At 42.0% G+C, this 26887-nt stretch overlaps 3 protein-coding genes across 3 annotated transcripts; 2 read left to right on the plus strand and 1 right to left on the minus strand.

The window, feature by feature from the left end:
* The first annotated feature begins 496 nt into the window (after window positions 1-496).
* On the plus strand, window positions 497-19197 carry LOC109881276 (uncharacterized). The gene is made up of 15 exons (XM_031800514.1): window positions 497-854; window positions 1609-1705; window positions 1837-1957; window positions 2146-2281; window positions 4592-4740; window positions 5085-5228; window positions 5370-5466; window positions 5587-5724; window positions 5893-5908; window positions 6150-6227; window positions 10003-10237; window positions 13644-13793; window positions 17373-17485; window positions 17956-18009; window positions 18266-19197. Exons 1-15 carry the CDS (start codon window positions 661-663, stop codon window positions 18389-18391), a joined length of 1848 nt encoding a protein of 615 aa, XP_031656374.1. The 5' UTR covers window positions 497-660; the 3' UTR covers window positions 18392-19197.
* A 109-nt stretch (window positions 19198-19306) lies between these two features.
* Window positions 19307-21555, plus strand: LOC109881278 (gremlin-1). Its single transcript, XM_020473437.2, has 2 exons — window positions 19307-19443; window positions 19660-21555. Exon 2 carries the CDS (start codon window positions 19661-19663, stop codon window positions 20207-20209), a length of 549 nt encoding a protein of 182 aa, XP_020329026.1. The 5' UTR covers window positions 19307-19443; window position 19660; the 3' UTR covers window positions 20210-21555.
* Window positions 21538-26271, minus strand: LOC109887571 (formin; the record flags this gene model as incomplete). The annotated part of the gene is given in 2 exon segments (XM_031800717.1): window positions 21538-22213; window positions 26190-26271. Coding segments are annotated over 2 exon segments (130 nt in total), but the record flags the coding sequence as incomplete, so codon positions are not given.
* Between the last annotated feature and the right edge of the window lie 616 nt (window positions 26272-26887).

Here is a 26887-nt window from a genome sequence, read left to right on the forward strand (position 1 = left end):
CTGAAGTAATGTCTTAGCCAGTTGACCTTATCTGAAGTAATGTCTTAGCCAGTTGACCTTATCTGAAGTAATGTCTTAGCCAGTTGACCTTATCTGAAGTAATGTCTTAGCCAGTTGACCTTATCTGAAGTAATGTCTTAGCCAGTTGACCTTATCTGAAGTAATGTCTTAGCCAGTTGACCTTAATTGAAGTAATTTCTGTATCTGACATTGCAGCCTTCTCGAAAGGCGAGTCAAGAGTGACTGATCTCCCTTGCATCATAAAAAAATACTCAATATGATTTGTAGATCAGTCAGTCACAATTTACCCATGATACATTACGGTTTTGATGCTCTCGAACACAGCCATTGACTAGGCCAGGGCTAGGCAGGTTCGCCTGTAAGCCTACTAAGCGCTAAGGTGATGATATAACGCCACCTTCTGTCTGATTAATGTACTGCATCTTCCAGGCAGAGGCTCTTCGTTGAAGGGTGTGTCCTCACAGTGCCACAGGTGATAATGATGCCAATAATTGCACACTAGGAACAACAAGTGACATTTCAGAGTCATCAGCAATTGTACTCTTAAAATAGTTTACCTGGAAGAAACTACTAAATAACATTTAGGACTACTCTGCTTCTACGGTTTATTTTTTCACCTGCAAAAAGAGTGACGGAAAGATGAAGATTTCAGAAAGGCCTAGTGACACGGTCCGTCTCTCTGTATTGGAACATCTCCGTGAGGTTCACGGGATAAAGCTGAAGAGCTGTGGAAGGAAGAAAGAGAGAAGGTTTACAGGTGGTACCAAAGTGTTCGGCGTTCCACTGGAGAGTTTGCCGTTGTGTTACATGCCTCCGTGTGGGCTGCTACCCTGGTAAGAACTAGGGTTACGAAGGTACCGCTAATTTACCTGGATTTTCTGTCATTTTGATAATTAACAAGCTACGGCAATATATCGTAAGTTTTGGTAATTTTATGCTTTAACTTGATAGAAAAACGTATTTTATAGATATATATTACACTTTAAAAAAAAATGTATAGCTGTGTCCATGAGTTTCTAGTAGGTGTATAATGTTCAAGAGAAAATAGCCTAATTCATGAAAAAGGCATCTAATCAACAATGACATTATATTCAATTACCTCTGCAACTCCAACTATTTACTTTTTTTCACAACTGCCACCAGTTTGACGTAAAAACATTTGTCAACGACTCCATATAGACGTAGTACAATATTTAAGTGTATAAGAATGTTAAATGCTGAAACCCTCATTAAACACCAATGATATTCCCTATATATTTAAGATCATGTTTTATATTTAATTCAATTTCATTTTAAAATCATCTTATTTTACATGTAATAAGGCCAGAGAAGGAGACGGAGATGATTACAGACACCTGTAACATAATTTGAAGTACCCAAAAGAGCCACTAGATGTCTTTTAATGGATTACATAATATCCTTGAAAGATACCAAAATTCCGTTAGTTTACGGAGTTTCCTGTAAAATACCCTCTTTTGCTACCCTAGTAAGAACAAAACCCTAGTAAGAACACACAGGCTCTATTCTAACAATGTACAACTGAAGTGAGAAATAAGAATTCCTATTGATCTTACAACTTCAATGTAGCTTCCTAGTGGATGCCTGTGAGCATCTACTGGAACATGCTGGGACTGATGGCCTTTTCAGAAAATCTGGCTCTGTTGTTCGTCTGAGGACCCTTAGGGTAAGTGTGTGACTTCAACATGCACGGATTGTTGATTTAAAGGATGTCAAGTTAAGACTTGTTTTTTTATCTGATGGATTCTTGCTCTCCTCTTTCCTCACCAAACCCCCACACCTCCAACAATATCACAGGCCAAACTAGACCATGGGGAGGCCTGTCTATCCACAGCCCTCCCCTGTGACGTGGCCAGCCTTTTGAAGCTGTTCTGTCGTGAGCTTCCAGACCCCCTGTTCCCCTCAGACCTCCACTCAGGTAGGCAGCCTAGAGGTTGGAGAAGGTCGCTGGTTTAAATCCCGGCTTTAATGGGGGAAATTATGGGCCCATACTCATAAAGTGTCTCAGAATAGAATTGCTGATCTAGGCTCATATCCACTGAATACAGGTCCTGTGTGAAGTGTGTCTGTGACAATAATAGACAGCAACACATTTTATTTCTCCAGCCCTGCTGAAGGCCCAGCTATTACCCACTTTGGAGGAGAGGGCCTTGGCCACCCAGCTGCTGTCCTGCCTACTGCCTGACAGGAACTTTGCCTTCCTCAGTTACTTCTTCCACTTCCTCTCAAAGGTCTCCCACAGGTAATATGTTTGGCGATTCCATTGCTATTGTGGGGGAATAGCAGGCAACAGGGAAAGTGTACTAGACTGTTCACTCTGCTACCGTTCGGCAAATGGTTCCGAAGCATTGGCTATCGGACCAGCAGGTTCGAGACCGCTTTTACCCCCCCCCCCCAAGCCATAAGACTGCTAAATAGACATTAGTTGTCTATCCTGCACTGACTCTATGCACACACAAGACTTACACTCATCATATGCTGCTGCTACTCTGTTCTTTATTAACTCTTAATATAATCTATCCTGATGCCTAGTCACTTTACCCTGCCTTCATGATACATATCTACCTCAAATACCTTATTATTATCTATCCTGATGCCTAGTCACTTTACCCTGCCTTCATGTACATATCTACCTCAAATACCTTATTATCTATCCTGATGCCTAGTCACTTTACCCTGCCTTCATGTACATATCTACCTCAAATACCTTATTATTATCTATCCTGATGTCTAGTCACTTTACCCTGCCTTCATGTACATACCTACCTCAACTACCTTATTATTATCTATCCTGATGCCTAGACTTATTTCAGCTTTTATTTCAATCATCACATTCCCAGTGGGTCAGAAATTAACATACTAATTTAGTATTTGGTAGCATTGCCTTTAAATTGTATAACTTGGGTCAAATGTTTCAGGTAGCCTTCCACAAGCTTCCCACAATATGTTGGGTGAATTTTGGCCCATTCCTCCTGACAGAGCTGGTGTAACTGAGTCAGGTTTCTAGGCCTCCTAGCTCGCACACGCTTTTTCAGTTCTGCCCACAGATTTTCTATAGAATTGAGGTCAGGGCTTTGTGATGGCCACTCCAATACATTGACTTTGTTGTCCTTAAGCCATTTTGCCACAACTTTGGAAGTATGCTTGGGGTCATTTGTCCATTTGGAAGACCCATTTGCAACCAAGCTTTAACTTCCTGACTGATGTCTTGAGATGTTGCTTCAATATATCCACATAATTTTCCATTTTCATGATGCCATCTATGAAGTGCACCAGTCCCTCCTGCAGAAATTCACCCCCACAACATGACACTGCCACCCCTGTGCTTCATGGTTGGGATGGTGTTCTTCGGCTTGCAAGCCTCCCCCTTTTTCCTCCAAACATAACAATGGTCATTATGGCTAAACAGTTTTTTGTTTCATCAGACCAGAGGACATTTCTCCAAAAAGTACGCTCTTTGTCCCCATGTGCAGTTGCAAACCGTAGTCTGTTTTTTTATGGCGGTTTTAGAGTAGTGGCTTCTTCCTTGCTGAGCGGCCTTTCAGGTTAATTCAATATAGGACTTGTTTTTACTGTGGATGTAGATACTTTTGGACCGGTTTCCTCCAGCATCTTCACAAGGTTCTTTGCTGTTCTTCTGGGATTGATTTGCACTTTTCTCACCAAAGTACATTCATCTCTAGGAGACAGAACGCTTCTCCTTCCTGAGTGGTATGATGGCTGTATGGTCTCATGGTGTTTATAGTTGCGTGCTATTGTTTTTACAGATGAACATGGTACCTTCAGGCATTTGGAAATGGCTCCCAAGGATGAACCAGACTTGTTTTTGTTTCTGAGGTCTTGTTTGATTTCTTTTTGATTTTTCCCATGATGTCAAGCAAAGAGGCACTGAGTTTGAAGGTAGGGCTTGAAATACATCCTCAGGTACACCTCCAATTGACTCAAATGATGTCAATTAGCCAAAAAGAAGCTTCTAAAGCCATGACATTTTCTGGAATTTTCCGAGCTGTTTAAAGGCAGTCAACTCAGTGTAACTTCTGACCGACTGCAATTGTGATACAGTGAAATAATATGTCTGTAAACAATTGTTGGAAAAATGACTTGTCATGCACAAAGTAGGTCTCCTAACAAGACTTGCCAAAACTATAGTTTAACAAGAAATTTGTGGCGTGGTTGAAAAACGAGTTTTAATGACTCCAACCTAAGTGTATGTAAACTTCAACTGTAGCTATTACCCCTGCACGTTGATCTAGAACTCTGTTCTTCTGCATTTTATTCATCTTGAGTTTTTATTTGAACTCTCCATTGTTGGGAAGGGCTTGAAACCAAGCATTTCACAGTGAAGTCTACACCTGTTGTATTCAGAGAAAGCGACAAATAACATTTTGTTTTGAAGCTTAGCTCTAGTGATGTACAGGTCAAGACCATTCTTTTTCAGAACTCCGTCTGAGACAATAATAATATACCATTTAGCAGATTCTTTTGATCCAAAGTGCCTTGTAGTTCCAGTTCTTATTGAGACCATCAATTGTCTTCTCTGTGTTTTTCTAAGGTGTGCAGAGAACCGGATGACCAATAGTAACCTGGCTGTGATCTTTGCCCCGAGCCTGCTTCCCCCCAGCCATGGAACAGAGGGGATGGACACACATATGAAACTCAAGGCTGTGGTCTATACCTTCATAGAGAATGTCCATTCATTTGGTATGACTCTCACACTCCTCATTCTCCACCTCGATTGCTTTTTAAAATTTTACCTTTATTTAACTAGGCAAGTCAGTTGAGCACAAATTCTTATTTTCAATGACGGCCTAGAAACAGTGGGTTAACTGCCTGTTCAGGGGCAGAACGACAGATTTGTACCTTGTCAGCTCGGGGGTTTGAAATTGCAACCTTCCGGTTACTAGTCCAACGCTCTAACCACTAGGCTACCCTGCCGCCCCGGGTAGCCCATCAGATGTAGGACGGGACTCGTATGATGATGTCATGTAGGGGGGGCTCCCTATTGGCGACGCGTTCTAAGTCACTGCAAATGTCTCTGTCTATAGGTGTGGTTCCTCAGGTGATCATGGAGGGCATCCCAGGTCATGCTGAGATGTCTCCCTGCAGGAAGAGACGGCCACTCAGAAAGAGCCTGGGTTTGGAGGCCTTCCCAGACATTCAGCTTTTCAGGAGCAAAACATTTTGCTCAGGTACATGTTTACAATCTATTTTTCCACATTTAATTTGGGCTGTCAGATTGTATGTTTGTGCAGTATAATGACAATGTTTCAGAGACTTTTAATTTGAGCTTTTGTGATAATTTCATAATGAATTGAACTTCCTTTACCCAGAGAAACCAGGCTCAAGTCCTTCAGCTCGGTTGGCTAGATCTCCCTCCACCCCAGTGAGGACAGAGAGCTGTAGAGTACAGAGCAAAGCACTCAAAAGGTCAAATGTAGTTTTTGTGTGATGTACCTTTTTTAACAAAGCTCAGAGAAACCCATCAAGGTAGTGTCCTGCCCCACGTAGGTGGAACTAATAAGTTTTCATTCCCTGTCCACCCCTCAGAATGGATTCGGGAAACGTTGGGTGTTTTTCAGCCAAAAGGCTGAAGGGAGGTGACGGTATCCGCAGGGATCCTGGTCTGTCTGGTCTGGGAAAGCTGAACCTAAGCCCCTGGAAGAGCAGGAGACGCACCACTCTATAGTCTCATGTCAAATAGAGATCTCCATTCATCAGACATCAAGGCCCATATGTCAGTTATTGTTTTGCATTGAAGATGAGAATGAAACCCTATGAATGCCACATTCTATTTGTCTTTAGAAACTTTTGGCCTTGATATGTAATTTATCTCCCTGTACATATGTCCTGTAGTCCACCTGTCCAACATGTCTGTAAAACTAAAATTTGTTTTAATAAATAGGTTTATTTTTAATTCTACTTTGGAGTCAAAGGTATGAAAATACTATTTTAGCAACATCTTAGGCTATTGCATGTCTGTCTGCTAATTTTGTAAAGCACACAAGAAAACCAATATGGCACACTGATTCGCTTAATTATTAACATTGTTCGCCGACCAATGACATTCACGGAGATGCCAGTTACTTTCGGGAGCCTGGCAACAGTGGTAGGCTAATAAACTGGAGCAAGGACCGACTGCATCCTCGTTCAGCTTTACAGGCTCCTGCTCCACGCATCCAGGATACACGGTAAGGGACGCTATATTGTAAGGTTCAGATAAATCTCGTATAGGCCTTTTCGATATGTCTAACCGTAGCTTAATAATATTGAAAACATTGCATCTGTTGAATTAATATCGTTTATTGGTGTATCTAAATCTTGGGATGACTAGCGGACTCTGTAGCAAATTTCCCTCTGACGTCGGCCTAAACCGTTTGATGGCGGACCTACAACCTACATTTTGTTTTCACAGAAAAGAGGCAAACGCACATATGCCTTAATTCCACATACTGTAGGTCAATAGTTGATTTGATTATATGGCTAATTAGCCCGATGCATGCTATATACATTTATATGTATTTTCATTCTTGCAATATTTACAGATAGACAACACCGTTTTACGTGCGTAATTTTGGATGTATTATGGTTAGTATAGGTTATTCCCATGTCAACATTATTTAGGCATCAACAGCGATATTTGGGACCTAATTTTGTGTGATTTATTTGCCTATAGGGGAAACATCAATACGGTGTATTTGTACCTGCCTCCTGTAAACCAGCGGTTACATAAGGTTGTCCATACAAAACGTTAAAATATTTTTAAGTAGTAATTGTAACATTTGATGAGGTAACAATGTCTATACTTGTTTCCAGTGGCGTAACGCAGCTTCACAGGGCGCAAGGTCTTTAGAAATGTTTGTGCAGAGAAATGTGTAGTTTCTCGTGCTATTTTGCTATGGAGCTGAGATTTGTTGCTGTTTTAGAGCTCAGGGATTCTCAAATATTTGTCCAAATGTTAGACCAACGTATCAGCTGTCACACCATGTAAAGGAACAACCATACAACTGGTGTCGGATACCATAAAAGGCTTTGTTTTTATTTTCAATTATTGTCCAAATAAAGGCATTGATTGTTTAATTCTAACATTTTGAGAGTATTCAAATATGTGATATAAATCTTATTTTGTAGCATTGTGAAACGCTCCAGGGTTAATGGTATGTGTGTTCCAGATTTAAAACGTTTTGTAAAGAAAGCATCCTTTGGGTCTAGCACAGAAAATACTTATTGTTTAAGCATATGTTGCTGAACAGTGATTACAATACTTTCTTTTCTCAATATTGACAAATATATTTTAAGGGGATTAGCCATCAATGACGGTTGACAACAGATACTCAAAACATACAAACGTTTGTAAAATATGAAAATAATTCATTTGAAAATCCCCAATAACTGTTCATCTTTTTAGGAATTGAAAAAAACACGATTTTTCATTCAAGTGGTATATACCGTAACAATTGAGCTTTTTCAATGTAGCTTTACTTCTCTGAAAACAGATACTGTGTTATATTGAATTCATCAGGCAGATTGAGTTGACAGTTTCTGGTTGTGATCATGGTGATTCCAGTATTTGTTTGGTTTATAATCAGAAGTAGAGAACTTTCCAGACCATCAGTGGTCTTGTTTCACTACATGTAATGAGGACATAAGGTGTCATTATGGTATAGCTGAACCCTTGTAATTTCTGATTAATATACAGTACCTTCAGAAAGTCACTCATACCCCTTGACATATTCCACATTTTATGTTACAGCCTGAATTCAAAATGGCTGACGTATTAAAAAACATCTCCCCCATCTACACACTATCCCATAATGTCAAAGTGAAAACCATGTTTTTTTTAGAAATGTTAGCAAATATCTCATTTACAATAGTATTCACACTCCTGAGTCAATATTTTGTAGAAGCACCTTTGGCAGCGATTACAGCTGTGAGTCTTTCTGGGAAAGAGCTTTCCACACCTCGATTGTAGAACATTTTCCCATAATTGTTTTCAAAATTCATCAAGCTCTCTCAAAGAGAGATCATTGCTAGACAGCCATTTTCAGTTCTTGACATAGATTTAAGTCTATCTCAGCCACTCAGGAATATTCACTGTCTTCTACACAGTGTTTTACGTTATTGTCCTGCTGAAATGTGAATTCATCTCCCAGTGTCTGGTGGAAAGAAGACTGAACCAGGTTTTCTTCTAGGATTTTGTCTGCTTAGCGCCATTCTGTTTTTTTTATCCTGAAAAACTCCTCAGTCCTTAACGATTACAAGCATGCCCATAACATGATGCAGCCACTATGCTTGAAATATGAAGAGTAGTACTCCGTAATGATGTATTAGATTTGCCGCAAACATAACATTTTGTGTTCAGGACAAAAAGTGAATTGCTTTGCCACATTTTTCAGTGGTGCTTTGTGGCAAACAAGATGCAGGTTTTGGAATATTTTCTATACAGGCTTCCTACTTTTCACTGTCAATTAGGTTAGTATTGTGGAGTAACTACAATGTTGTTGATCCAACCTCAGTATTCTCCTATCACAGCCATTAAACTACAACTTTTTTAGTCACCATTGGCTTCATGGTGAAATCCCTTAGAGGTTTCCTTCCTCCCCGGCAACAGAGTTAGGAAGGACGCCTGAATCTTTGTAGTGGGCGTATTGATACATCATCCAAAGTGCAATGCATAGCTTCACCATGCTCAAAGGGATATTCTATGTCTGCTTTTTATTTTTCACCAGTCTACCAATAGGTGTCCTTCTTTGAAAGACATTGGACATTTGCAATTGAGCTTTTCCTCAGTAGCTTTATTACTCAAACTATTTCAATGTAACATGTTTGTATCTGTCAGGCAGATTGAGTTGACAGTTTATGGTTGTGATCATGGTGATTCCAGTATTGTTTTTAAATCTATCAGAAGTAGAGAACTTTCCAGACCATTACTGGTCTTTGTGGTTGAATCTGTGTTTGACATTCACTGCTCAACTGAGGGACCTTACAGATAATCATATGTGTGGAATACAGAGATGAGTTAGTCATTAAAAATTCATGTTCCACTATTACTGAACACGGAGTGAGTCCATGCAACTTTTTTTAACTTCTGAATTTATTTAGGGTTGCCATAACAACGGGGTTGAATGCTTATGGACTCAAGACATTTCAGCGTTTTAGTTTTTAATTCATTTGTACAAATTTCAAAAAAGAGAATTCCAATTTGACATAAGGTATTGTGTAGGCCAGTAACAACAAAAAAATCTAAATTTTATAAATAAAAAATCAGGCTGTAATACAACAAAATAGGCATGTCAAGGCATAGAGTCAACATGGAAATTAATAATATTGAAAGTATTTTCGAAATAACCAAAACCAATATTTTCCCTTAAAATGATCCTAAATTAACATTTCTAAGAACAAATAATGGAAGAAAAAAAAATCCACTATAAAAATAAAGTTTACTTGCCAGACAAGGATTGTCCTGACTATCAGTAATTCTTGAGCACATTTCCTGCTATTCTACACAGTTTGCCATGAAGCTGAGAGAAACATATTCCAGTTTTATAGCTAATTTCCTGACATGTTTATACAGTATGCCATCTGGTAAGCTTGTGTTCTATGCCAGTGCCTGCGTTAAAGCCTGCCACCTTATCCTTCAACGGAGACCTTTCTTTTAGAAGTGCCTAATTGTCCCTTTATCCACTTTACGGTTTGTGTTTATGCATACATGTGGATAGATGATGTAATGCATTATTAATCATGATCTGTACCATGTTTGACTGATTGTTCCACTATGTGGTATAAAAAGAACTATTCTAACTCCATACAGTTTTCTAATGATGGTTCCTGTCAGATGGACTTTCTTCTGATGAAATAGAATATAATTAGAATAACACGTTTTTCAGTTGCATTTTCTCCTAACTACATTAGACACAACATATAGGCCTGTTAGACATAAGCAACATTGTTTTTATTTCCCTATAGCCGACACCAGAGATGGCTTCGGCAGTCAGGTTGAGTAGATCAGTGCTGCTGATTGTTCTGGTGTGTATAGCGGGGCTGGCATCGGCCCGGAGCCCCCGCACGGCGGACCAGGTATCTGAGGCCGACATTCAGCGTCTCCTACACGGAGTCATGGAGCAGCTGGGCATCGCTCGGCCCAGGGTCGAGTACCCTGCTCACCAGGCCACCAACATCGTGGGGCCACAGAGCATCCAAGGTAGGTGATTATGGTCCATGATTTCTAATAATAATGTTAAAGGAGTGGTCTGTTATAGTCATCTATCGATAGTAGTTTCCAGTGTTATTCTGTATCCATGTGGATTAATTACCCGACTCATAAGAAAGAAAAAAACTACCTTCAGGACTTATGTAAACAGCAAATTTGTCTGTAAAATGTCGAATAAAACAAAATACTCAAGACAAGGTGAGATCTTTTTTTGTCAGGGAAATTGATTATGCGACAATTGCGGTGGAAATGCTTTTATGCGCAAATATTGATATGAAAACAATCATATCGTAGTAAACTTGGAGTCACGCAATGACATGTTTCGTTGTACTACCGAAGATGATCTATTATATTGACAAGATGGTCCAGTGACTGCTCTAACAATGGAAATATAGTACATGTCCTCAAAGATGTAAGGCAGGTGGGAAGAGGAGAGATCAGGTGGGACCATTCTATCCAATGAGAGGGCAGATACCCAAGGCTCAGCTCAGTGGTTTTTCTCAAAGTTTCTGGAATGCCATGTGCTTACATCAGTACATTTGGAACAACCTAAACAATAAAAAATAAAAAACATATTTGATCACATAATTCGACACTCTCATAGACATCCAGGGGCGGACTAGGACCAAAAATCTGAACTGGCATTTCTAACACAACGGCCCATTCTTTTCCTTTGTTTTCTCAAGGCCCCCATTATTAGTGAGATAATGATCCTTTTGTGCAACAAACCCAAGTTAGACAGGCCTACTGGGCTAAATATGGACCAGCCCATCTGGCATTTGCCCGAAATGCCAGATGGCCAGTCCACTTCTGTAGACCTCCCCACTTGGTCTGCTTATCCACCTCTACGCAGACGACACCATTCTGTATACTTCCGGCCCTTCTTTGGACACTGTGTTAACAACCCTCCAGGCAAGCTTCAATGCCATACAACTCTCCTTCCGTGGCCTCCAATTGCTCTTAAATACAAGTAAAACTAAATGCATGCTCTTCAACCGATCGCTACCTGCACCTACCCGCCTGTCCAACATCACTACTCTGGACGGCTCTGACTTAGAATACGTGGACAACTACAAATACTTAGGTGTCTGGTTAGATTGTAAACTCTCCTTCCAGACCCATATCAAACATCTCCAATCCAAAGTTAAATCTAGAATTGGCTTCCTATTTCGCAACAAAGCATCCTTCACTCATGCTGCCAAACACCCTTGTAAAACTGACCATCCTACCAATCCTCGACTTTGGCGATGTCATTTACAAAATAGCCTCCAATACCCTACTCAACAAATTGGATGCAGTCTATCACAGTGCAATCCGTTTTATCACCAAAGCCCCATATACTACCCACCATTGCGTTGGCTGGCCCTCGCTTCATACTCGTCGCCAAACCCACTGGCTCCATGTCATCTACAAGACCCTGCTAGGTAAAGTCCCCCCTTATCTCAGCTCGCTGGTCACCATAGCATCTCCCACCTGTAGCACACGCTCCAGCAGGTATATCTCTCTAGTCACCCCCAAAACCAATTCTTTCTTTGGCCGCCTCTCCTTCCAGTTCTCTGCTGCCAATGACTGGAACGAACTACAAAAATCTCTGAAACTGGAAACACTTATCTCCCTCACTAGCTTTAAGCACCAACTGTCAGAGCAGCTCACAGATTACTGCACCTGTACATAGCCCACCTATAATTTAGCGCAAACAACTACCTCTTTCCCAACTGTATTTAATTTTTATTTATTTATTTATTTTGCTCCTTTGCACCCCATTATTTTTTATTTCTACTTTGCACATTCTTCCATTGCAAAACTACCATTCCAGTATTTTACTTGCTATATTGTATTTACTTTGCCATCATGGCCTTTTTTGCCTTTACCTCCCTTCTCACCTCATTTGCTCACATTGTATATAGACTTGTTTATACTGCATTATTGACTGTATGTTTGTTTTTACTCCATGTGTAACTCTGTGTCGTTTTATCTGTCGAACTGCTTTGCTTTATCTTGGCCAGGTCGCAATTGTAAATGAGAACTTGTTCTCAACTTGCCTACCTGGTTAAATAAAGGTAAATAAAAATCTTGCATGGACAGATTATTGGGAGGAGTAAATTCTTTCCCTTTGCCTCTTCCTCTCTGGTACTACCACCACCACCACATGGAAGGCCTACAAAGTCTATAGGCAGATGGAATAAATTATGATAAACTTTACAACTTATTCCTTAACTTGATAAAATATGGTGGTTAAGTCCACAGTGATGAGCTTAATGCAAATTTCCACAAAATATAAGATAGGTTATCATTTGAATGACGCTGGTGACATAATGATTGGTGCTTAGCTGCAAATCTGGGTTTAATTTTTGTTTTATATGTCATCATATCGTACCTGTCCGTTGTATCAGTGAACCGTCTATAGAGTATCCACCAACACCAACCTGGGGAAGTTTTGTTTTGTGACAAAACCATCAGTTGAAAATGCCATGGAAACCTGAGAACTTACCGGCAAAAGTGTTTTTTAAATGTTCACTACGTCATTACGCACATCCTTTTAACAGCAACAAGTCAGTGAGATGGAAACACCACTCATATTGTTTTTTCATGCAGATGTTAGAATATTTGCATGGAAATCTGTCACCAATTGGATGGAAACCTTCTAAATACCTGACTAATAACAAACCTAGCAAGTGAAGTACAGTAACAACAGGACTGTAACCAACAAAATAGGTTGTCAACTTTATTATGTTAAACCTAACATTTTAGGACAGTATGAAATGGTGTACAAATCAAATCAAATGTATTAATAAAGCCCTTCCTACATCAGGTGATATCTCAAAGTGTTGTACAGAAACCCAGACTAAAACCCCAAACAGCAAGCAATGCAGGTGTACAACCATCAGCCTAGTTTGTGTATATCTGGGATGTGTGTACTCTACCCTCTAAAGCAGGACATTACATTTATATATATATATACCCTACTAGTTTTTACACCACAGGTAGTCGTGGGCCCAGTTCAAAGCCTGGGAGAAATCACTGCTGTAATGAAGTTTACTTCAATGTATAAGATATTTTATATGTGATCCTGCCAAATGTTAATCAGGAGTATTAAGGCGATATATTCTGTGAGAGAGAGAGAGAGAGAGAGAACATTTTTTTCACCAAGCCAATGGTTATAGTTCCCAGTACCATTATGGAGATTACGTTGACATTTCTGTCCTTGGGTTTCTGTACTATGGTGATATCTAGGCTGAGTAGGTGATATTCCTTATTCTTGTTACGATATTAATTTGACTTTCAAAATGCAGTAATCACATTTCAAATGTAAAAACCGTAGTAAACATGTCCTCTCTGTCTCAGGTCAATGAATAAACAATAAGGTGTCCCTGTTATGCTATGTTTCCTCCATTAGGTGGAGCTCATGAGGGACTGCAGCACCTGGGGCCCTATGGAAACATCCCCAACATCGTAGCTGAGCTGACAGGGGACAACATCCCTAAAGACTTCAGTGAGGACCATGGATACCCCGACCCTCCTAACCCATGTCCAGTGGGAAAGACAGGTAGACTGTTACCCTCCTAACCCCTGTCCACTAGGAAAGACAGGTAGACTGTTACCCTCCTAACCCCTGTCCGCTAGGAAAGACAGGTAGACTGTTACCCTCCTAACCCCTGTCCGCTAGGAAAGACAGGTAGACTGTTACCCTCCTAACCCCTGTCCGCTAGGAAAGACAGGTAGACTGTTACCCTCCTAACCCCTGTCCGCTAGGAAAGACCGGTAGACTGTTACCCTCCTAACCCCTGTCCGCTAGGAAAGACAGGTAGACTGTTACCCTCCTAACCCCTGTCCACTAGGAAAGACAGGTAGACTGTTACCCTCCTAACCCCTGTCCACTAGGAAAGACAGGTAGACTGTTACCCTCCTAACCCCTGTCCGCTAGGAAAGACAGGTAGACTGTTACCCTCCTAACCCCTGTCCAGTCTGAAAGACAGGTAGACTGTTACCCTCCTAACCCCTGTCCACTAGGAAAGACAGGTAGACTGTTACCCTCCTAACCCCTGTCCAGTGGGAAAGACAGGTAGACTGTTACCCTCCTAACCCCTGTCCGCTAGGAAAGACAGGTAGACTGTTACCCTCCTAACCCCTGTCCGCTAGGAAAGACAGGTAGACTGTTACCCTCCTAACCCCTGTCCACTAGGAAAGACAGGTAGACTGTTACCCTCCTAACCCCTGTCCAGTGGGAAAGACAGGTAGACTGTTACCCTCCTAACCCCTGTCCACTAGGAAAGACAGGTAGACTGTTACCCTCCTAACCCCTGTCCACTAGGAAAGACAGGTAGACTGTTACCCTCCTAACCCCTGTCCACTAGGAAAGACAGGTAGACTGTTACCCTCCTAACCCCTGTCCACTAGGAAAGACAGGTAGACTGTTACCCTCCTAACCCCTGTCCACTAGGAAAGACAGGTAGACTGTTACCCTCCTAACCCTTGTCCAATAGGAAAGAGAGGTAGACTGTTACCCTCCTAACCCCTGTCCAATAGGAAAGACTGATAGCCAGTTACCATCCTGTCCAGTAGGAAAGACTTGTAGACAGTTACCCTCCTAACCCCTGTCCAATAGGAAAGACTGGTAGACAGTTACCCTCCTGTCCAATAGGAAAGACAGGTAGACTGTTACCCTCCTAACCCCTGTCCACTAGGAAAGACTGGTAGACAGTTACCCTCCTGTCCAATAGGAAAGACTGGTACACAGTTACCATCCTGTCCAATAGGAAAGACTGGTAGACAGTTACCCTCCTGTCCAATAGGAAAGACTGGTGCACAGTTTCCCTCCTGTCCAATAGGAAAGACTGGAACACAGTTTCCCTCTTGTCCACTAGGAAAGACTGGTAGACAGTTACCCTCCTAACCCCTGTCCAATAGGAAAGACTGGTAGACAGTTACCCTCCTGTCCAATAGGAAAGACTGGTACACAGTTACCATCCTGTCCAATAGGAAAGACTGGGAGACAGTTACCCTCTTGTCCAATAGGAAAGACTGGTAGACAGTTACCCTCTTGTCCACTAGGAAAGACTGGTAGACAGTTACCCTCCTGTCCACTAGGAAAGACTGGTAGACAGTTACCCTCCTGTCCACTAGGAAAGACTGGTAGACAGTTACCCTCTTGTCCACTAGGAAAGACTGGTAGACAGTTACCCTCCTGTCCACTAGGAAAGACTGGTAGATAGTTACCCTCCTGTCCACTAGGAAAGACTGGTAGATAGTTACCCTCCTGTCCAATAGGAAAGACAGGTAGACAGTTAACCTCCTGTCCAATAGGAAAGACTGGTAGACAGTTACCGTCCTGTCCAATAGGAAAGACTGGTAGACAGTTACCCTCCCAACCCCTGTCCAATAGGAAAGACTAGTAGACAGTTACCCTCCTAACCCCTGTCCAATAGGAAAGACTGGTAGACAGTTACCCTCCTAGAAGGCCCTTGGTCACCTCCCTGACCAAGGCCCTTCACCCCCGATTGCTCAGTTTGGCCGGGTGGCCAGCTCTAGGAAGAGTCTTGGTGGTTCCAAACTTTTTCCATTTAAGAACGATGGAGGCCACTGTGTTCTTGGGGACCTTCAATGCTGCAGAAATGTTTTGGTACCCTTCCCCAGATCTGTGCCTCAACACAATCCTGTCTCGGGGCTCTACAGACAATTCCTTCGACCTCATGGCTTGGTTTTTGCTCTGACATGAGGTGTCAACTGTGGGACCTTATATAGACAGTTGTGTGCCTTTCAAAATCATGTCCAAACATCTCAAGGATGATCAATTGAAACAGGATGGACCTGAGCTCAATTTAGATTCTTATAGTAAAGGGTCTGAATACTTACGTAAACAAGTTATTTCTGGTTTTAATTTTTAATTACATTTGCAAAAATGTCTAAAAAGCTGTTTTTTGCCTTTTGATTATGGGGTATTGTGTGTAGATTGATGAGGGGGAAAAATGATTTAATCAATTTTCAAATAATGCTGTAACCTAACGAAATGTGGAAAAAGTCAAGAGGTCTGAATGCTTTCTTCCGTCGAAGGAGAGTCGGACCAAAATGCAGCGTGGTTAGTTCGATACATGTTTAATGAACGAAAATACGAACAAATACAAAAACAACAAACGGAAATGTGAAAACCTATACAGCCTGTCTGGTGAATACAAACACACTGAGACAGGAACAATCACCCACAAACACACAGTGAAACCCAGGCTACCTAAATATGGTTCCCAATCAGAGACAACGAGAATCACCTGACTCTGATTGAGAACCGCCCCAGGCAGCCATAGACTATGCTAGACACCCCTACTCAGCCACAATCCCAATACCTACTAAAAAAAAACAATACCAAAACACAACACAAAATAAACCCATGTCACACCCTGGCCTGACCAAAAAAATATAGAAAACACGAAATACTAAGACCAGGGCGTGACAGAGTCTGAATAGTTTCTGAAGGCACTGTATATGTTTCCTGATATTTCTTATATCTCTCAGATATAAGACAGACACTTCAAAACAAACTTCCATTAGGTTTTTTGGAGGGGGGGGACAGTCTGTTGTTCCATGTAGTGAAGCTGTTATTCAATGTGTTTGTATTAGAGGTCAACCTCTAGTTTGTATAGGCTAATAGCACTATGGCCAAATTATATTTTTCATCAAATGTTTTTATATTTTTCTGGGATACTTCAAGAGGTTTTGGAATTCTAAATCAAATAGCTACATAATCCATGGTATGACCTTCTTAAAACAATTCCATATAGCTTAGTGGACCCCCCCCCCCCCCCCCCCCCCAGACAGGGCTTAGACTGCTATGGGTTAAAGCTGTACCAACAGAAAATCTCTAAATGTGTAGAATTGCAGGAAATTAGCTTAAATTGTAAAATGTTCTCTCCGATGTCAAGAGGCGGGCCTTAAAAATGTTCCTTCCCAGGGCCTGAGACTTAGTTTGTCTGGCCATGCACTGCTGAAGTCATAGTAAAACTCCTTGTATGTTGTACTGATTATGAGGGGGTCCCTGAGGAATTTGCTATCCCAAAAGGTTTGAGAAACCCTGTCCTATAGTATTTGGCCAATCTCTGACTCTCTGTTCTCTGCTCCCTCTTTTGTACTGTAGCTGCAGATGGGTGTCTGGAAAACGCCCCGGACACAGCAGAGTTCAGCAGAGAGTTCCAGAAACATCAGCACCTGTTCGACCCCGAGCATGACTACCCTGCTCTGGCTAAGTGGGTGAGTGACTGGAGTTGGTGCTATGGTTTCTCTGGTTATGGATGTTGCCTACACCATCCCCAAATCAAAACTGACCTTAGATCAGAGTCAGGGGAAATGTCAGCCCACTCCACTAGGCTCAGGAGTGGATATAGTAAACTGACCTTAGATCAGAGTCAGGGGAAATGTCAGCCCACTCCACTAGGCTCAGGAGTGGATACAGTAAACTGACCTTAGAACAGACTCTATTCTATTGAACTAGTCCAATAGAATAGTCTATTAGGAAAAATATATTACACTACACTACACTTACACTACACCCCATCTGTGGACACCAGACAAGTCAACCAGAGAAAATATATTTGTTCCCTTAGAAAAGGCTTAATCCATTTGTTTACAATGATTCGAGAAAAAAGGCCTTTTCTGTAAAAACAAAACAAAAATATATACCTATGTGTGCCCCTACTCACTTTTTGGATATTTCCTTTCAGAACAAGGAGCTGTTGTACCAGAAACTGAAGGGAGGAGCCAAAAGAAGAAAAAGGGTGGGTCTATAATTGGTTTGTTTCTTCTCTGTTTTTTTTTTCCTCAGAGAAAAAGGTTTCGCTTTTGTAGAAATGGTCTCTGTGAATCCACATCACCACCATTGATTTGTTTTACCCTGAAGGAGATAACCCAACTTTAAACTTACATTTCTGGATGAGGTCCATGTTTCTTTATCTTCAGCACAAAGACAACTAAATATTTCCTCTCAAAACAGGAAAGTATCCATCTTACCTTCTTTTTTAAAATGTATTCCAGAGTGTCAATAACCCCTACCTGATGGGTCAGAGGCTGAACAATGTGGTGGCCAAGAAGTCTGTTCCCCACTACCCAGAAGAGGACGAAGACTATCGCACCACCACTGCAACAAAAACCACCACCTAAACACACTGTAGTTCTAACATTACTGGCCACCATGTTCACTTCACATTATCTCAAGTAGATTTAAGCAATAAGGCCCGAGGGGGTGTGATATATGGCCAATATACCACGGCTAAGGGCTGTTCTTTCGCACGACACAACGTGGAGTGCCTAGCTACAGCCCTTAGCTGTGGTATATTGGCCATATACCACAAACCCCCCGACGTGCCTTATTGCTATTATAAACTGGTTACCAACGTAATTGGAGCAGTAAAAATACCCGTGTTATACGGTCTGATATACCACGGCGTCAGCCAATCAGCATTCAGGGCTCGAACCACCTAGTTTATAATAAAACGTCACATCAGACATGTTCTCTAAATGTGTTCCTTTTTCACCATGACACATCTTTGTTGACCTACGTAGCCTCCTAACAATGTTAGGTATGGTAACACAGAGGTTTATTGATATGCACCACCTGTGTAAAAAAAACAAGATATTACCATCTGTTATCTTTTTTTCAATCTATCAAAATGACTGTTGCTCAGGGTGGAAAATGTAACAAGCTTATGAGTTATTTTGTGCCTGTGGTCCACTGTGGCAATTCAGTAATATTAGAACAGCCTATGAAGCTGAATGTTGTCTCAATTATATATTTGATCAAACCAAAAATATGCTGTTTGTGATACAAAATATTTAATCAAGTTGTTGTGATTTAGCTTTTTTAAATTTATTTTGGCTGAAGCCATTATCTAACTCTCTTGCTGTTTTTTGGAACATTTGCTGTTAATTCTTAATAATATAAAATAAATGATTTACTCTGCAAGTTTCCCAGGTTTGAGTCCGTTTTGAATAGTGTCTATCAGAGAGGATGACAGGCGTGGGAGGGGGCGGGTACATCCTCTCACTGTACTTACATCTAAGACAGTACAGCTGGAAAGCAGTTTGTTTTGCCTCTTCCAAGAAGACATCATACAGAAATACTTCTACTTCCGCAGGGAATCCAGCAGTTGATTCCAAACACTTAAATCTTAACCAGGAGTGCTTCTGTTGTGTGGAGATTGTGTAGGACACAGGTGAGAAAATCTAGCTATTTATCATTCTTGCTCTACCAAATACTCGCTATGTTGAAATTATCCTATGCATCTGGTAACTGTACATTGTATAACCATGTGGAAATTAAGTATTTGGTTTGCGTAAACCTTGCATAAGTGATGCGTAATTAGTTCTTTATTGATTTCGACGACGGCTTTCAATATAATCCTTATATATTTTAACATTCTACATCTAAGGATGAAGACCTCAACAGTATTTGCCTCGGCCATGGTGTTGGGACTACTCTTCTGTCCGCTGAGGAGCGCAGCGGTAGGTGGCTACCAGGGTGCCTCTCCGCACCCATACAAATACAACTCCAGCCCCAACGAGTCGGAACGCTTACCGCAGCAGCCACCACAGAACGGATTTGTCTCCCGCCAAATGGGGCCAGTAACGGCCGCTGACGAGGTTCTAGAATCCAGCCAAGAAGCCCTACACGTCACGGAGCGCCGGTACCTCAAACTGGACTGGTGCAAGACTCAGCCTCTGAAACAGGCGATCCACGAGGAAGGATGCCTCAGCCGCACTATAATCAATCGTTTCTGTTACGGGCAATGTAACTCATTTTACATCCCCCGACACATCTACCAAGATGATGGGGCTTTCCAATCGTGTTCCACATGTAAACCAAAAACATTCACTACCGTCACCTATACCCTCAACTGTCCAGGCCAGTCACCCAGCACCCAGAAGAAACGCGTCCAGCGCGTAAAGACTTGTCACTGCGCTTCCATAGACCTGGATTAGTTAAAGCCAGAAGGAATGGACCCATTTCGTATAGTCTGTGTTGATTAGCTTTCTACTGGAATAACTCAAATGAATAGAGCGAGCGACCGAACAAAGCGTTAAATCAAACGTGCTGTCATTGCAAAAACCGAATATGCACGAGGGAGAAAATATCCAATCTTAATCCTAAAAGAGGAGATCAAAAGAACGAAAACAAGGAACCATGCAAAAAAACACTAAACGGGCAGCAATGCCAACTCCAACAGACCCCCACCCCAGTGTAATGTATGGGACTATAACGGCTGATTTGGCATTATTGACTGGTTTAGCACATTGTAAAAGGCTTATAGCTTCGTGCTTAATACTTTTTGAATATTTCTGGCTTGCGCATAATACAAATAACAGTATGTCTGTGGAGACCAGAATGTTTGCGCATAATACAAATAACAGTATGTCTGTGGAGACCAGAATGTTTGCGCATAATACAAATAACAGTATGTCTGTGGAGACCAGAATGTTTGCGCATAATACAAATAACAGTATGTCTGTGGAGACCAGAATGTTTGCGCATAATACAAATAACAGTATGTCTGTGGAGACCAGAATGCTTGCGCATAATACAAATAACAGTATGTCTGTGGAGACCAGAATGTTTGCGCATAATACAAATAACAGTATGTCTGTGGAGACCAGAATGTTTGCGCATAATACAAATAACAGTATGTCTGTGGAGACCAGAATGTTTGCGCATAATACAAATAACAGTATGTCTGTGGAGACCAGAATGCTTGCGCATAATACAAATAACAGTATGTCTGTGGAGACCAGAATGTTTGCGCATGTATGGCATTTAAATATGGAGAAAACGCCACACAATGTGTTCACTTTGACATGGACTTGTTAACTGTTATGAGCCAAAGTGGAGAGAATAAGCATTGTTTCCTTTTTTCTTTAAAAAAAATACATCTTTATTGAAATTTTTCACATTTTACAATTATAAATAGTTCACAAATACAATTTTTAAAGTTTCACATCAATACATTTGAGGTCATAATCACATGATTTACAGATGTAATAGTGTTCAACTGATTTCTTATTCTTTTTAGTTCTGTTGTTGATTTGTAAAAAAAAAAAAAAATGTTTGAACAAAAAGTTGTTTTGAGGTCAAAATGCATCATTTCTTCCAAATGTCACTAAGTATCATTCTCAGTGGACACACTCACTTCAGGAACTCTTGAGGAGTTTGTTGTCAATGAATGTTGGCAAATCATTTAAAACCTGCATTGTTAGACGTCACTTGACGTTCATGCTATTGTATTATTTATGTACAGTATATAAAGTGGTTGGTGAATAAACTGGTATTTGTACACCTTGTCGAACTGTTTTGGGGTTGCTGGGAAGTTGTAATAACAGAGACTGATGGCAAGATACATAGATGATTGATATCTACATTGATATAATGATTGACAGTGGAAATGTAAGGTGAAAAACACGAAACAGAAAACAAACATAAACAAATCTACACGAGAAAATGTTTCCCATACAATCTAGACACACTGTCTTGTTTCATTTGACCAGATATTTGACTGAAAAACATGTATTATTTTTTACACATGAATGTCCTTAGGATGAGGTGGAGAACCCACCACATTTTAAATGAATATACATTACTCCCATAAAAAATAAACAAGAAAATAGTCATGATCCCCCTATTGCCAGTAGTACCCTGTTGGTCAGTGAATCCATCTGCAGCTTCGTGACCTGAGAACCATAGTATGTGGGGTTTCCTCTAGTCTCCAGCAGGGGTCAGATGGCAGTGTTCCAGGCTTGGTGTATAAGAGGGTGGGCAGGAACAGAGACTGGTGTGATCCTGATCACCCTGTGTGGGTGGCTAAAGGGGTGGGAGAAGTCCCCACTTACCTCACAAACCAACTCGTCAGTTTTCTCATGAATTTCTTCTCTCTCCTGTTCTGTCTCTCAGCTTGTGGCCACCATGTTAGCTTCCTTCTGGCGTAGCCTGTCTTTCTGTCAGGCCAGAGGAAAGGGGTTTGTTTTTTCCATTAGGGACAGTATGCAAACAGTGTTCACATACCACACTATACTGGCTTCTGAGGCCAAGTAAGGAAGTAAATAAGCCTTGTTTGAGCCAGAACGGCCCACAGGGCATGAGCCTGTCAGAGTTAGTCATGTCCCAGCCAGAACGGCCCACAGGGCATGAGCCTGTCAAAGTTAACCATGTCCCAGCCAGAACGGCCCACAGGGCATGAGCCTGTCAGAGTTAGTCATGTCCCAGCCAGAACGGCCCACAGGGCATGAGCCTGTCAGAGTTAGTCATGTCCGAGCCAGAACGGCCCACAGGGCATGAGCCTGTCAGAGTTAGCCATGTCCGAGCCAGAACGGCCCACAGGGCATGAGCCTGTCAGAGTTAGTCGTGTCCCAGCCAGAACGGCCCACAGGGCATGAGCCTGTCAGAGTTAGTCATGTCCCAGCCAGAACGGCCCACAGGGCATGAGCCTGTCAGAGTTAGTCATGTCCCAGCCAGAACGGCCCACAGGGCATGAGCCTGTCAAAGTTAACCATGTCCCAGCCAGAACGGCCCACAGGGCATGAGCCTGTCAGAGTTAGTCATGTCCCAGCCAGAACGGCCCACAGAGCATGAGCCTGTCAGAGTTAGTCATGTCCGAGCCAGAACGGCCCACAGGGCATGAGCCTGTCAGAGTTAGCCATGTCCGAGCCAGAACGGCCCACAGGGCATGAGCCTGTCAAAGTTAACCATGTCCCAGCCAGAACGGCCCACAGGGCATGAGCCTGTCAGAGTTAGTCGTGTCCCAGCCAGAACGGCCCACAGGGCATGAGCCTGTCAGAGTTAGTCGTGTCCCAGCCAGAACGGCCCACAGGGCATGAGCCTGTCAGAGTTAGTCATGTCCCAGCCAGAACGGCCCACAGGGCATGAGCCTGTCAGAGTTAGCCATGTCCGAGCCAGAACGGCCCACAGGGCATGAGCCTGTCAGAGTTAGTCGTGTCCCAGCCAGAACGGCCCACAGGGCATGAGCCTGTCAGAGTTAGTCGTGTCCCAGCCAGAACGGCCCACAGGGCATGAGCCTGTCAGAGTTAGTCGTGTCCCAGCCAGAACGGCCCACAGGGCATGAGCCTGTCAGAGTTAGCCGTGTCCGAGCCAGAACGGCCCACAGGGCATGAGCCTGTCAGAGTTAGTCATGTCCCAGCCAGAACGGCCCACAGGGCATGAGCCTGTCAGAGTTAGCCATGTCCCAGCCAGAACGGCCCACAGGGCATGAGCCTGTCAGAGTTAGTCATGTCCCAGCCAGAACGGCCCACAGGGCATGAGCCTGTCAGAGTTAGTCATGTCCCAGCCAGAACGGCCCACAGGGCATGAGCCTGTCAGAGTTAGTCATGTCTCAGCCAGAACGGCCCACAGGGCATGAGCCTGTCAGAGTTAGCCATGTCCCAGCCAGAACAGCCCACAGGGCGGCAGCGTAGCCTAGTGGTTAGAGCATTGGGCTAGTAACCGGAAGGTTGTGAGTTCAAACCCCCGAGCTGACAAGGTACAAATCTGTCGTTCTGCCCCTGAACAGGCAGTTAACCCACTGTTCGCAGGCCGTCATTGAAAATAAGAATGTGTTCTTAACTGACTTGCCTGGTTAAATAAAGGTCAAATTTAAAAAATGTAAAAAGAGCCTGTCAGAGTTAGCCATGTCCCAGCCAGAATGGCCCACAGGGCATGAGTTTAATTCCCCTTTGAGGCCCAGTGGAGTAATTATGATTGGAACAGTAGTTCAATAATTGAATCAAAACCAGGTTCTGGGATAGGTCAAAAAATATGATTTCCTGTTTTGTTGAGTCTGAGTCCAAACCGAGAAGATGGATGATGGTTTGCCTGTTTGATCCTATCTATCTTATTTTGTAGAGCAGTGGTACTGTTGCTTTGACCCATAGGATCACACCAATAACTATGAATATAACTGTACCTCTCTCTCTCTCTCTCTCTCTGTCTCACTCTCTGTCTCACTCTCTGTCTCACTCTCACTCTCTGTCTCTCTCTCTCAATCCACCAGGGCATGAAAGCCCAAAACACACAGCACAGGTACTCACACGCACCAACGCACATAGTAACAATAATTGGACCGCCCAATGGAAACCAAAGGGCACATTTATACAAGTGCAAATCAGTGGGAATAGGGGACAGGTGTGTGTAGTGAAAGTTCCGGAGGGATCCGTGAAAAAAAAAAAATATATATATATATATATATATATATATATCTACAGTACCAGTCAAAAATGTGGACACAAACTCATTCAAGGGTTTTTCTTTATTTTAAGACATCAAAACTTCGAAATAACACATATGGAATCATGTAGTAACCAAAAAAGTATTCAACAAATCTAAATATATTTTATATTTGAGATTCTTCAAAGTAGCCACCCTCTACCTTGATGACAGCTTTGCATGCTCTTGGCATTCTCTCAACCAGCTTCCTGAGGTAGTTACCTGGAATGCATTTCAATTAACAGGTGTGCCTTGTTAAAAGTTAATTTGTGGAATTTCTTTCCTTCTTAATGCGTTTGAGCCAATCAGTTGTGTTGTGACAAGGTAGGGGTGGTATACAGGAGATAGCCCTATTTGGTCAAATACCAAGTCCATATTATGGCAAGAACAGCTCAAATAAGCAAAGAGAAACGACAGTCCATCATTACTTTAACACATGAAGGTCAGTCAATCCGGAAAATTTCAAGAACTTTGAAAGTTTCCTCAAGTGCAATCGCAAAAACCATCAAGCACTATGATGAAACTGGCTTTCATGAGGACCACCACAGGAAAGGAAGACCCAGAGTTACCTCTGTAGCAGAGGATAAGTTTATTAGAGTTACCAGCCTCAAAAATTCCAGCCCAAATAAATGCTTCACAGAGTTCAAGTAACTGTCACTCCCTGACCTTAGTATTCTTTGTTTTCCTTGTTATTTTGGTTAGGTCAAGGTGTGACATGGGTGATGTATGTGTTTTTCTTGTCTAGGGTTTTTTGTATGTTTATGGGGCTGTTACCGTTCTAGGTATTTTGTATGTCTATAGTTGCCTAGATTGGTTCTCAATTAGAGGCAGCTGTCTATCGGTGTCTCTGATTGGGAACCATATTTAGGCAGCCATATTCTGTTGGTACTTTGTGGGTGATTGTTTCCTGTGTCAGTGTTTGTGCCAAACGGGACTGTTTCGTTGCCAGTTCACTTTATTATTTTGTATTTGTGTTCATGTTTAGTTTTTCTTATAAAAAAACCATGGAGACCTACCACGCTGCGTATTGGTCCGATCCTTGTTTCACCTCTTCAGACGAAGAGGAGGAAATCTGCCGTGACAGTAACAGACAGATCTCAACATCAACTGTTCAGAGGAGACTGAATGAATCAGGCCTTCCTGGTCGAATTGCAGCAAATAAATAGCTACTAAAGGACACCAGTAAGTGAAAAGAATTGCTTGGGCCAAGAAACACGAGCTATGGACATTAGACCGGTTGAAACCTGTCCTTTGGTCTGATGAGTCCAAATTTGAGATTTTTGGTTCCAACTGCTGTGTCTTTGTGAGACGCAGAGTAGGTGAATGTGTGTGGTTCCCACCATGAAGGATGGAGGAAGAGGTGTGATTGTGTGGGGGTGTTTTTCTGGTGACACTGTCTGTTATTTGTTTAAAATTCAAGGCACACTTCCAGGTGAAGCTGGTTGAGAGAATGCCAAAAGTGTGGAAAGCTGTCCTCAATGCAAAGGGTGGCTACTTTGAAGAATTGAAAAATTGAAAATATATTTAGATTTGTTTAACACTTTTTTGGTTACTACATGATTCCATATGTGTTATTTCATACTTTTGATGTCTTTACTGTTTTTCTACAATGTAGAAAATACTACAAACAAAGAAAAACCCTTGAATGAGTAGGTGTTCTAAAACTTTTGACTGTTACTGTATATATCTCTGTGTTAAATGCCTCTATGTTCTCACCAGACTGTTAGGGTTGGTCTTCCTAGTCTCCACCTTCTTGTCTGCTGTAATCTTCTTCACTGACAGCTGGGCCTCTTTCAGCCTGAGAGAAGGAGGGAAGGATGTGGAAAAGAGGTTCACATCAGTCTCATAGTGAGATGATCTAGGACCCTCTAAGATCATAGTGAATGACATTACATGGACAAGGGGGGGGGGGGACCTGCACTCCTACTCTGAGACACATGATGCATACGGCCCCAAAAGACAAGCTCACATCAGTCTCAGACCTAGTCATACAGGAGATTATGTTGTTTTAAGACCTACAGACTACATACTAGATAATACAGGGTCACATTGTTCAAAAAGACAGACGGTCTAGATATAAGAACAGTGTTTCTCAGTCAGTCGGTGGGACCGGCAGCGTAATGTAGCTGATCCCACATGTGGGATGTCACATGTCGTAGAGAGTTATCTTTCTGATTTAGTCACTTCTCAGGCAGAGTTTTAGAGTTTTAGAAGCAAAATAATATATATCCAAGTCAAAATAATATATTTCCAAGTCAAAAATAATGTATATGGTATGCCACTAAGCACATGTTTTTATGTAAAGTGACATACAGTGAATTAACACATTTTTAGTAGGTGTAAGTGATCCCTGTGGGAATTGAACTTTTCTAGTCTAGGACATACAGGTGAACAGTAATTCATTGAGGTTGTAG

This window comes from Oncorhynchus kisutch, linkage group LG21, assembly GCF_002021735.2.
Source record: "Oncorhynchus kisutch isolate 150728-3 linkage group LG21, Okis_V2, whole genome shotgun sequence".
Taxonomy (NCBI): domain Eukaryota; kingdom Metazoa; phylum Chordata; class Actinopteri; order Salmoniformes; family Salmonidae; genus Oncorhynchus; species Oncorhynchus kisutch.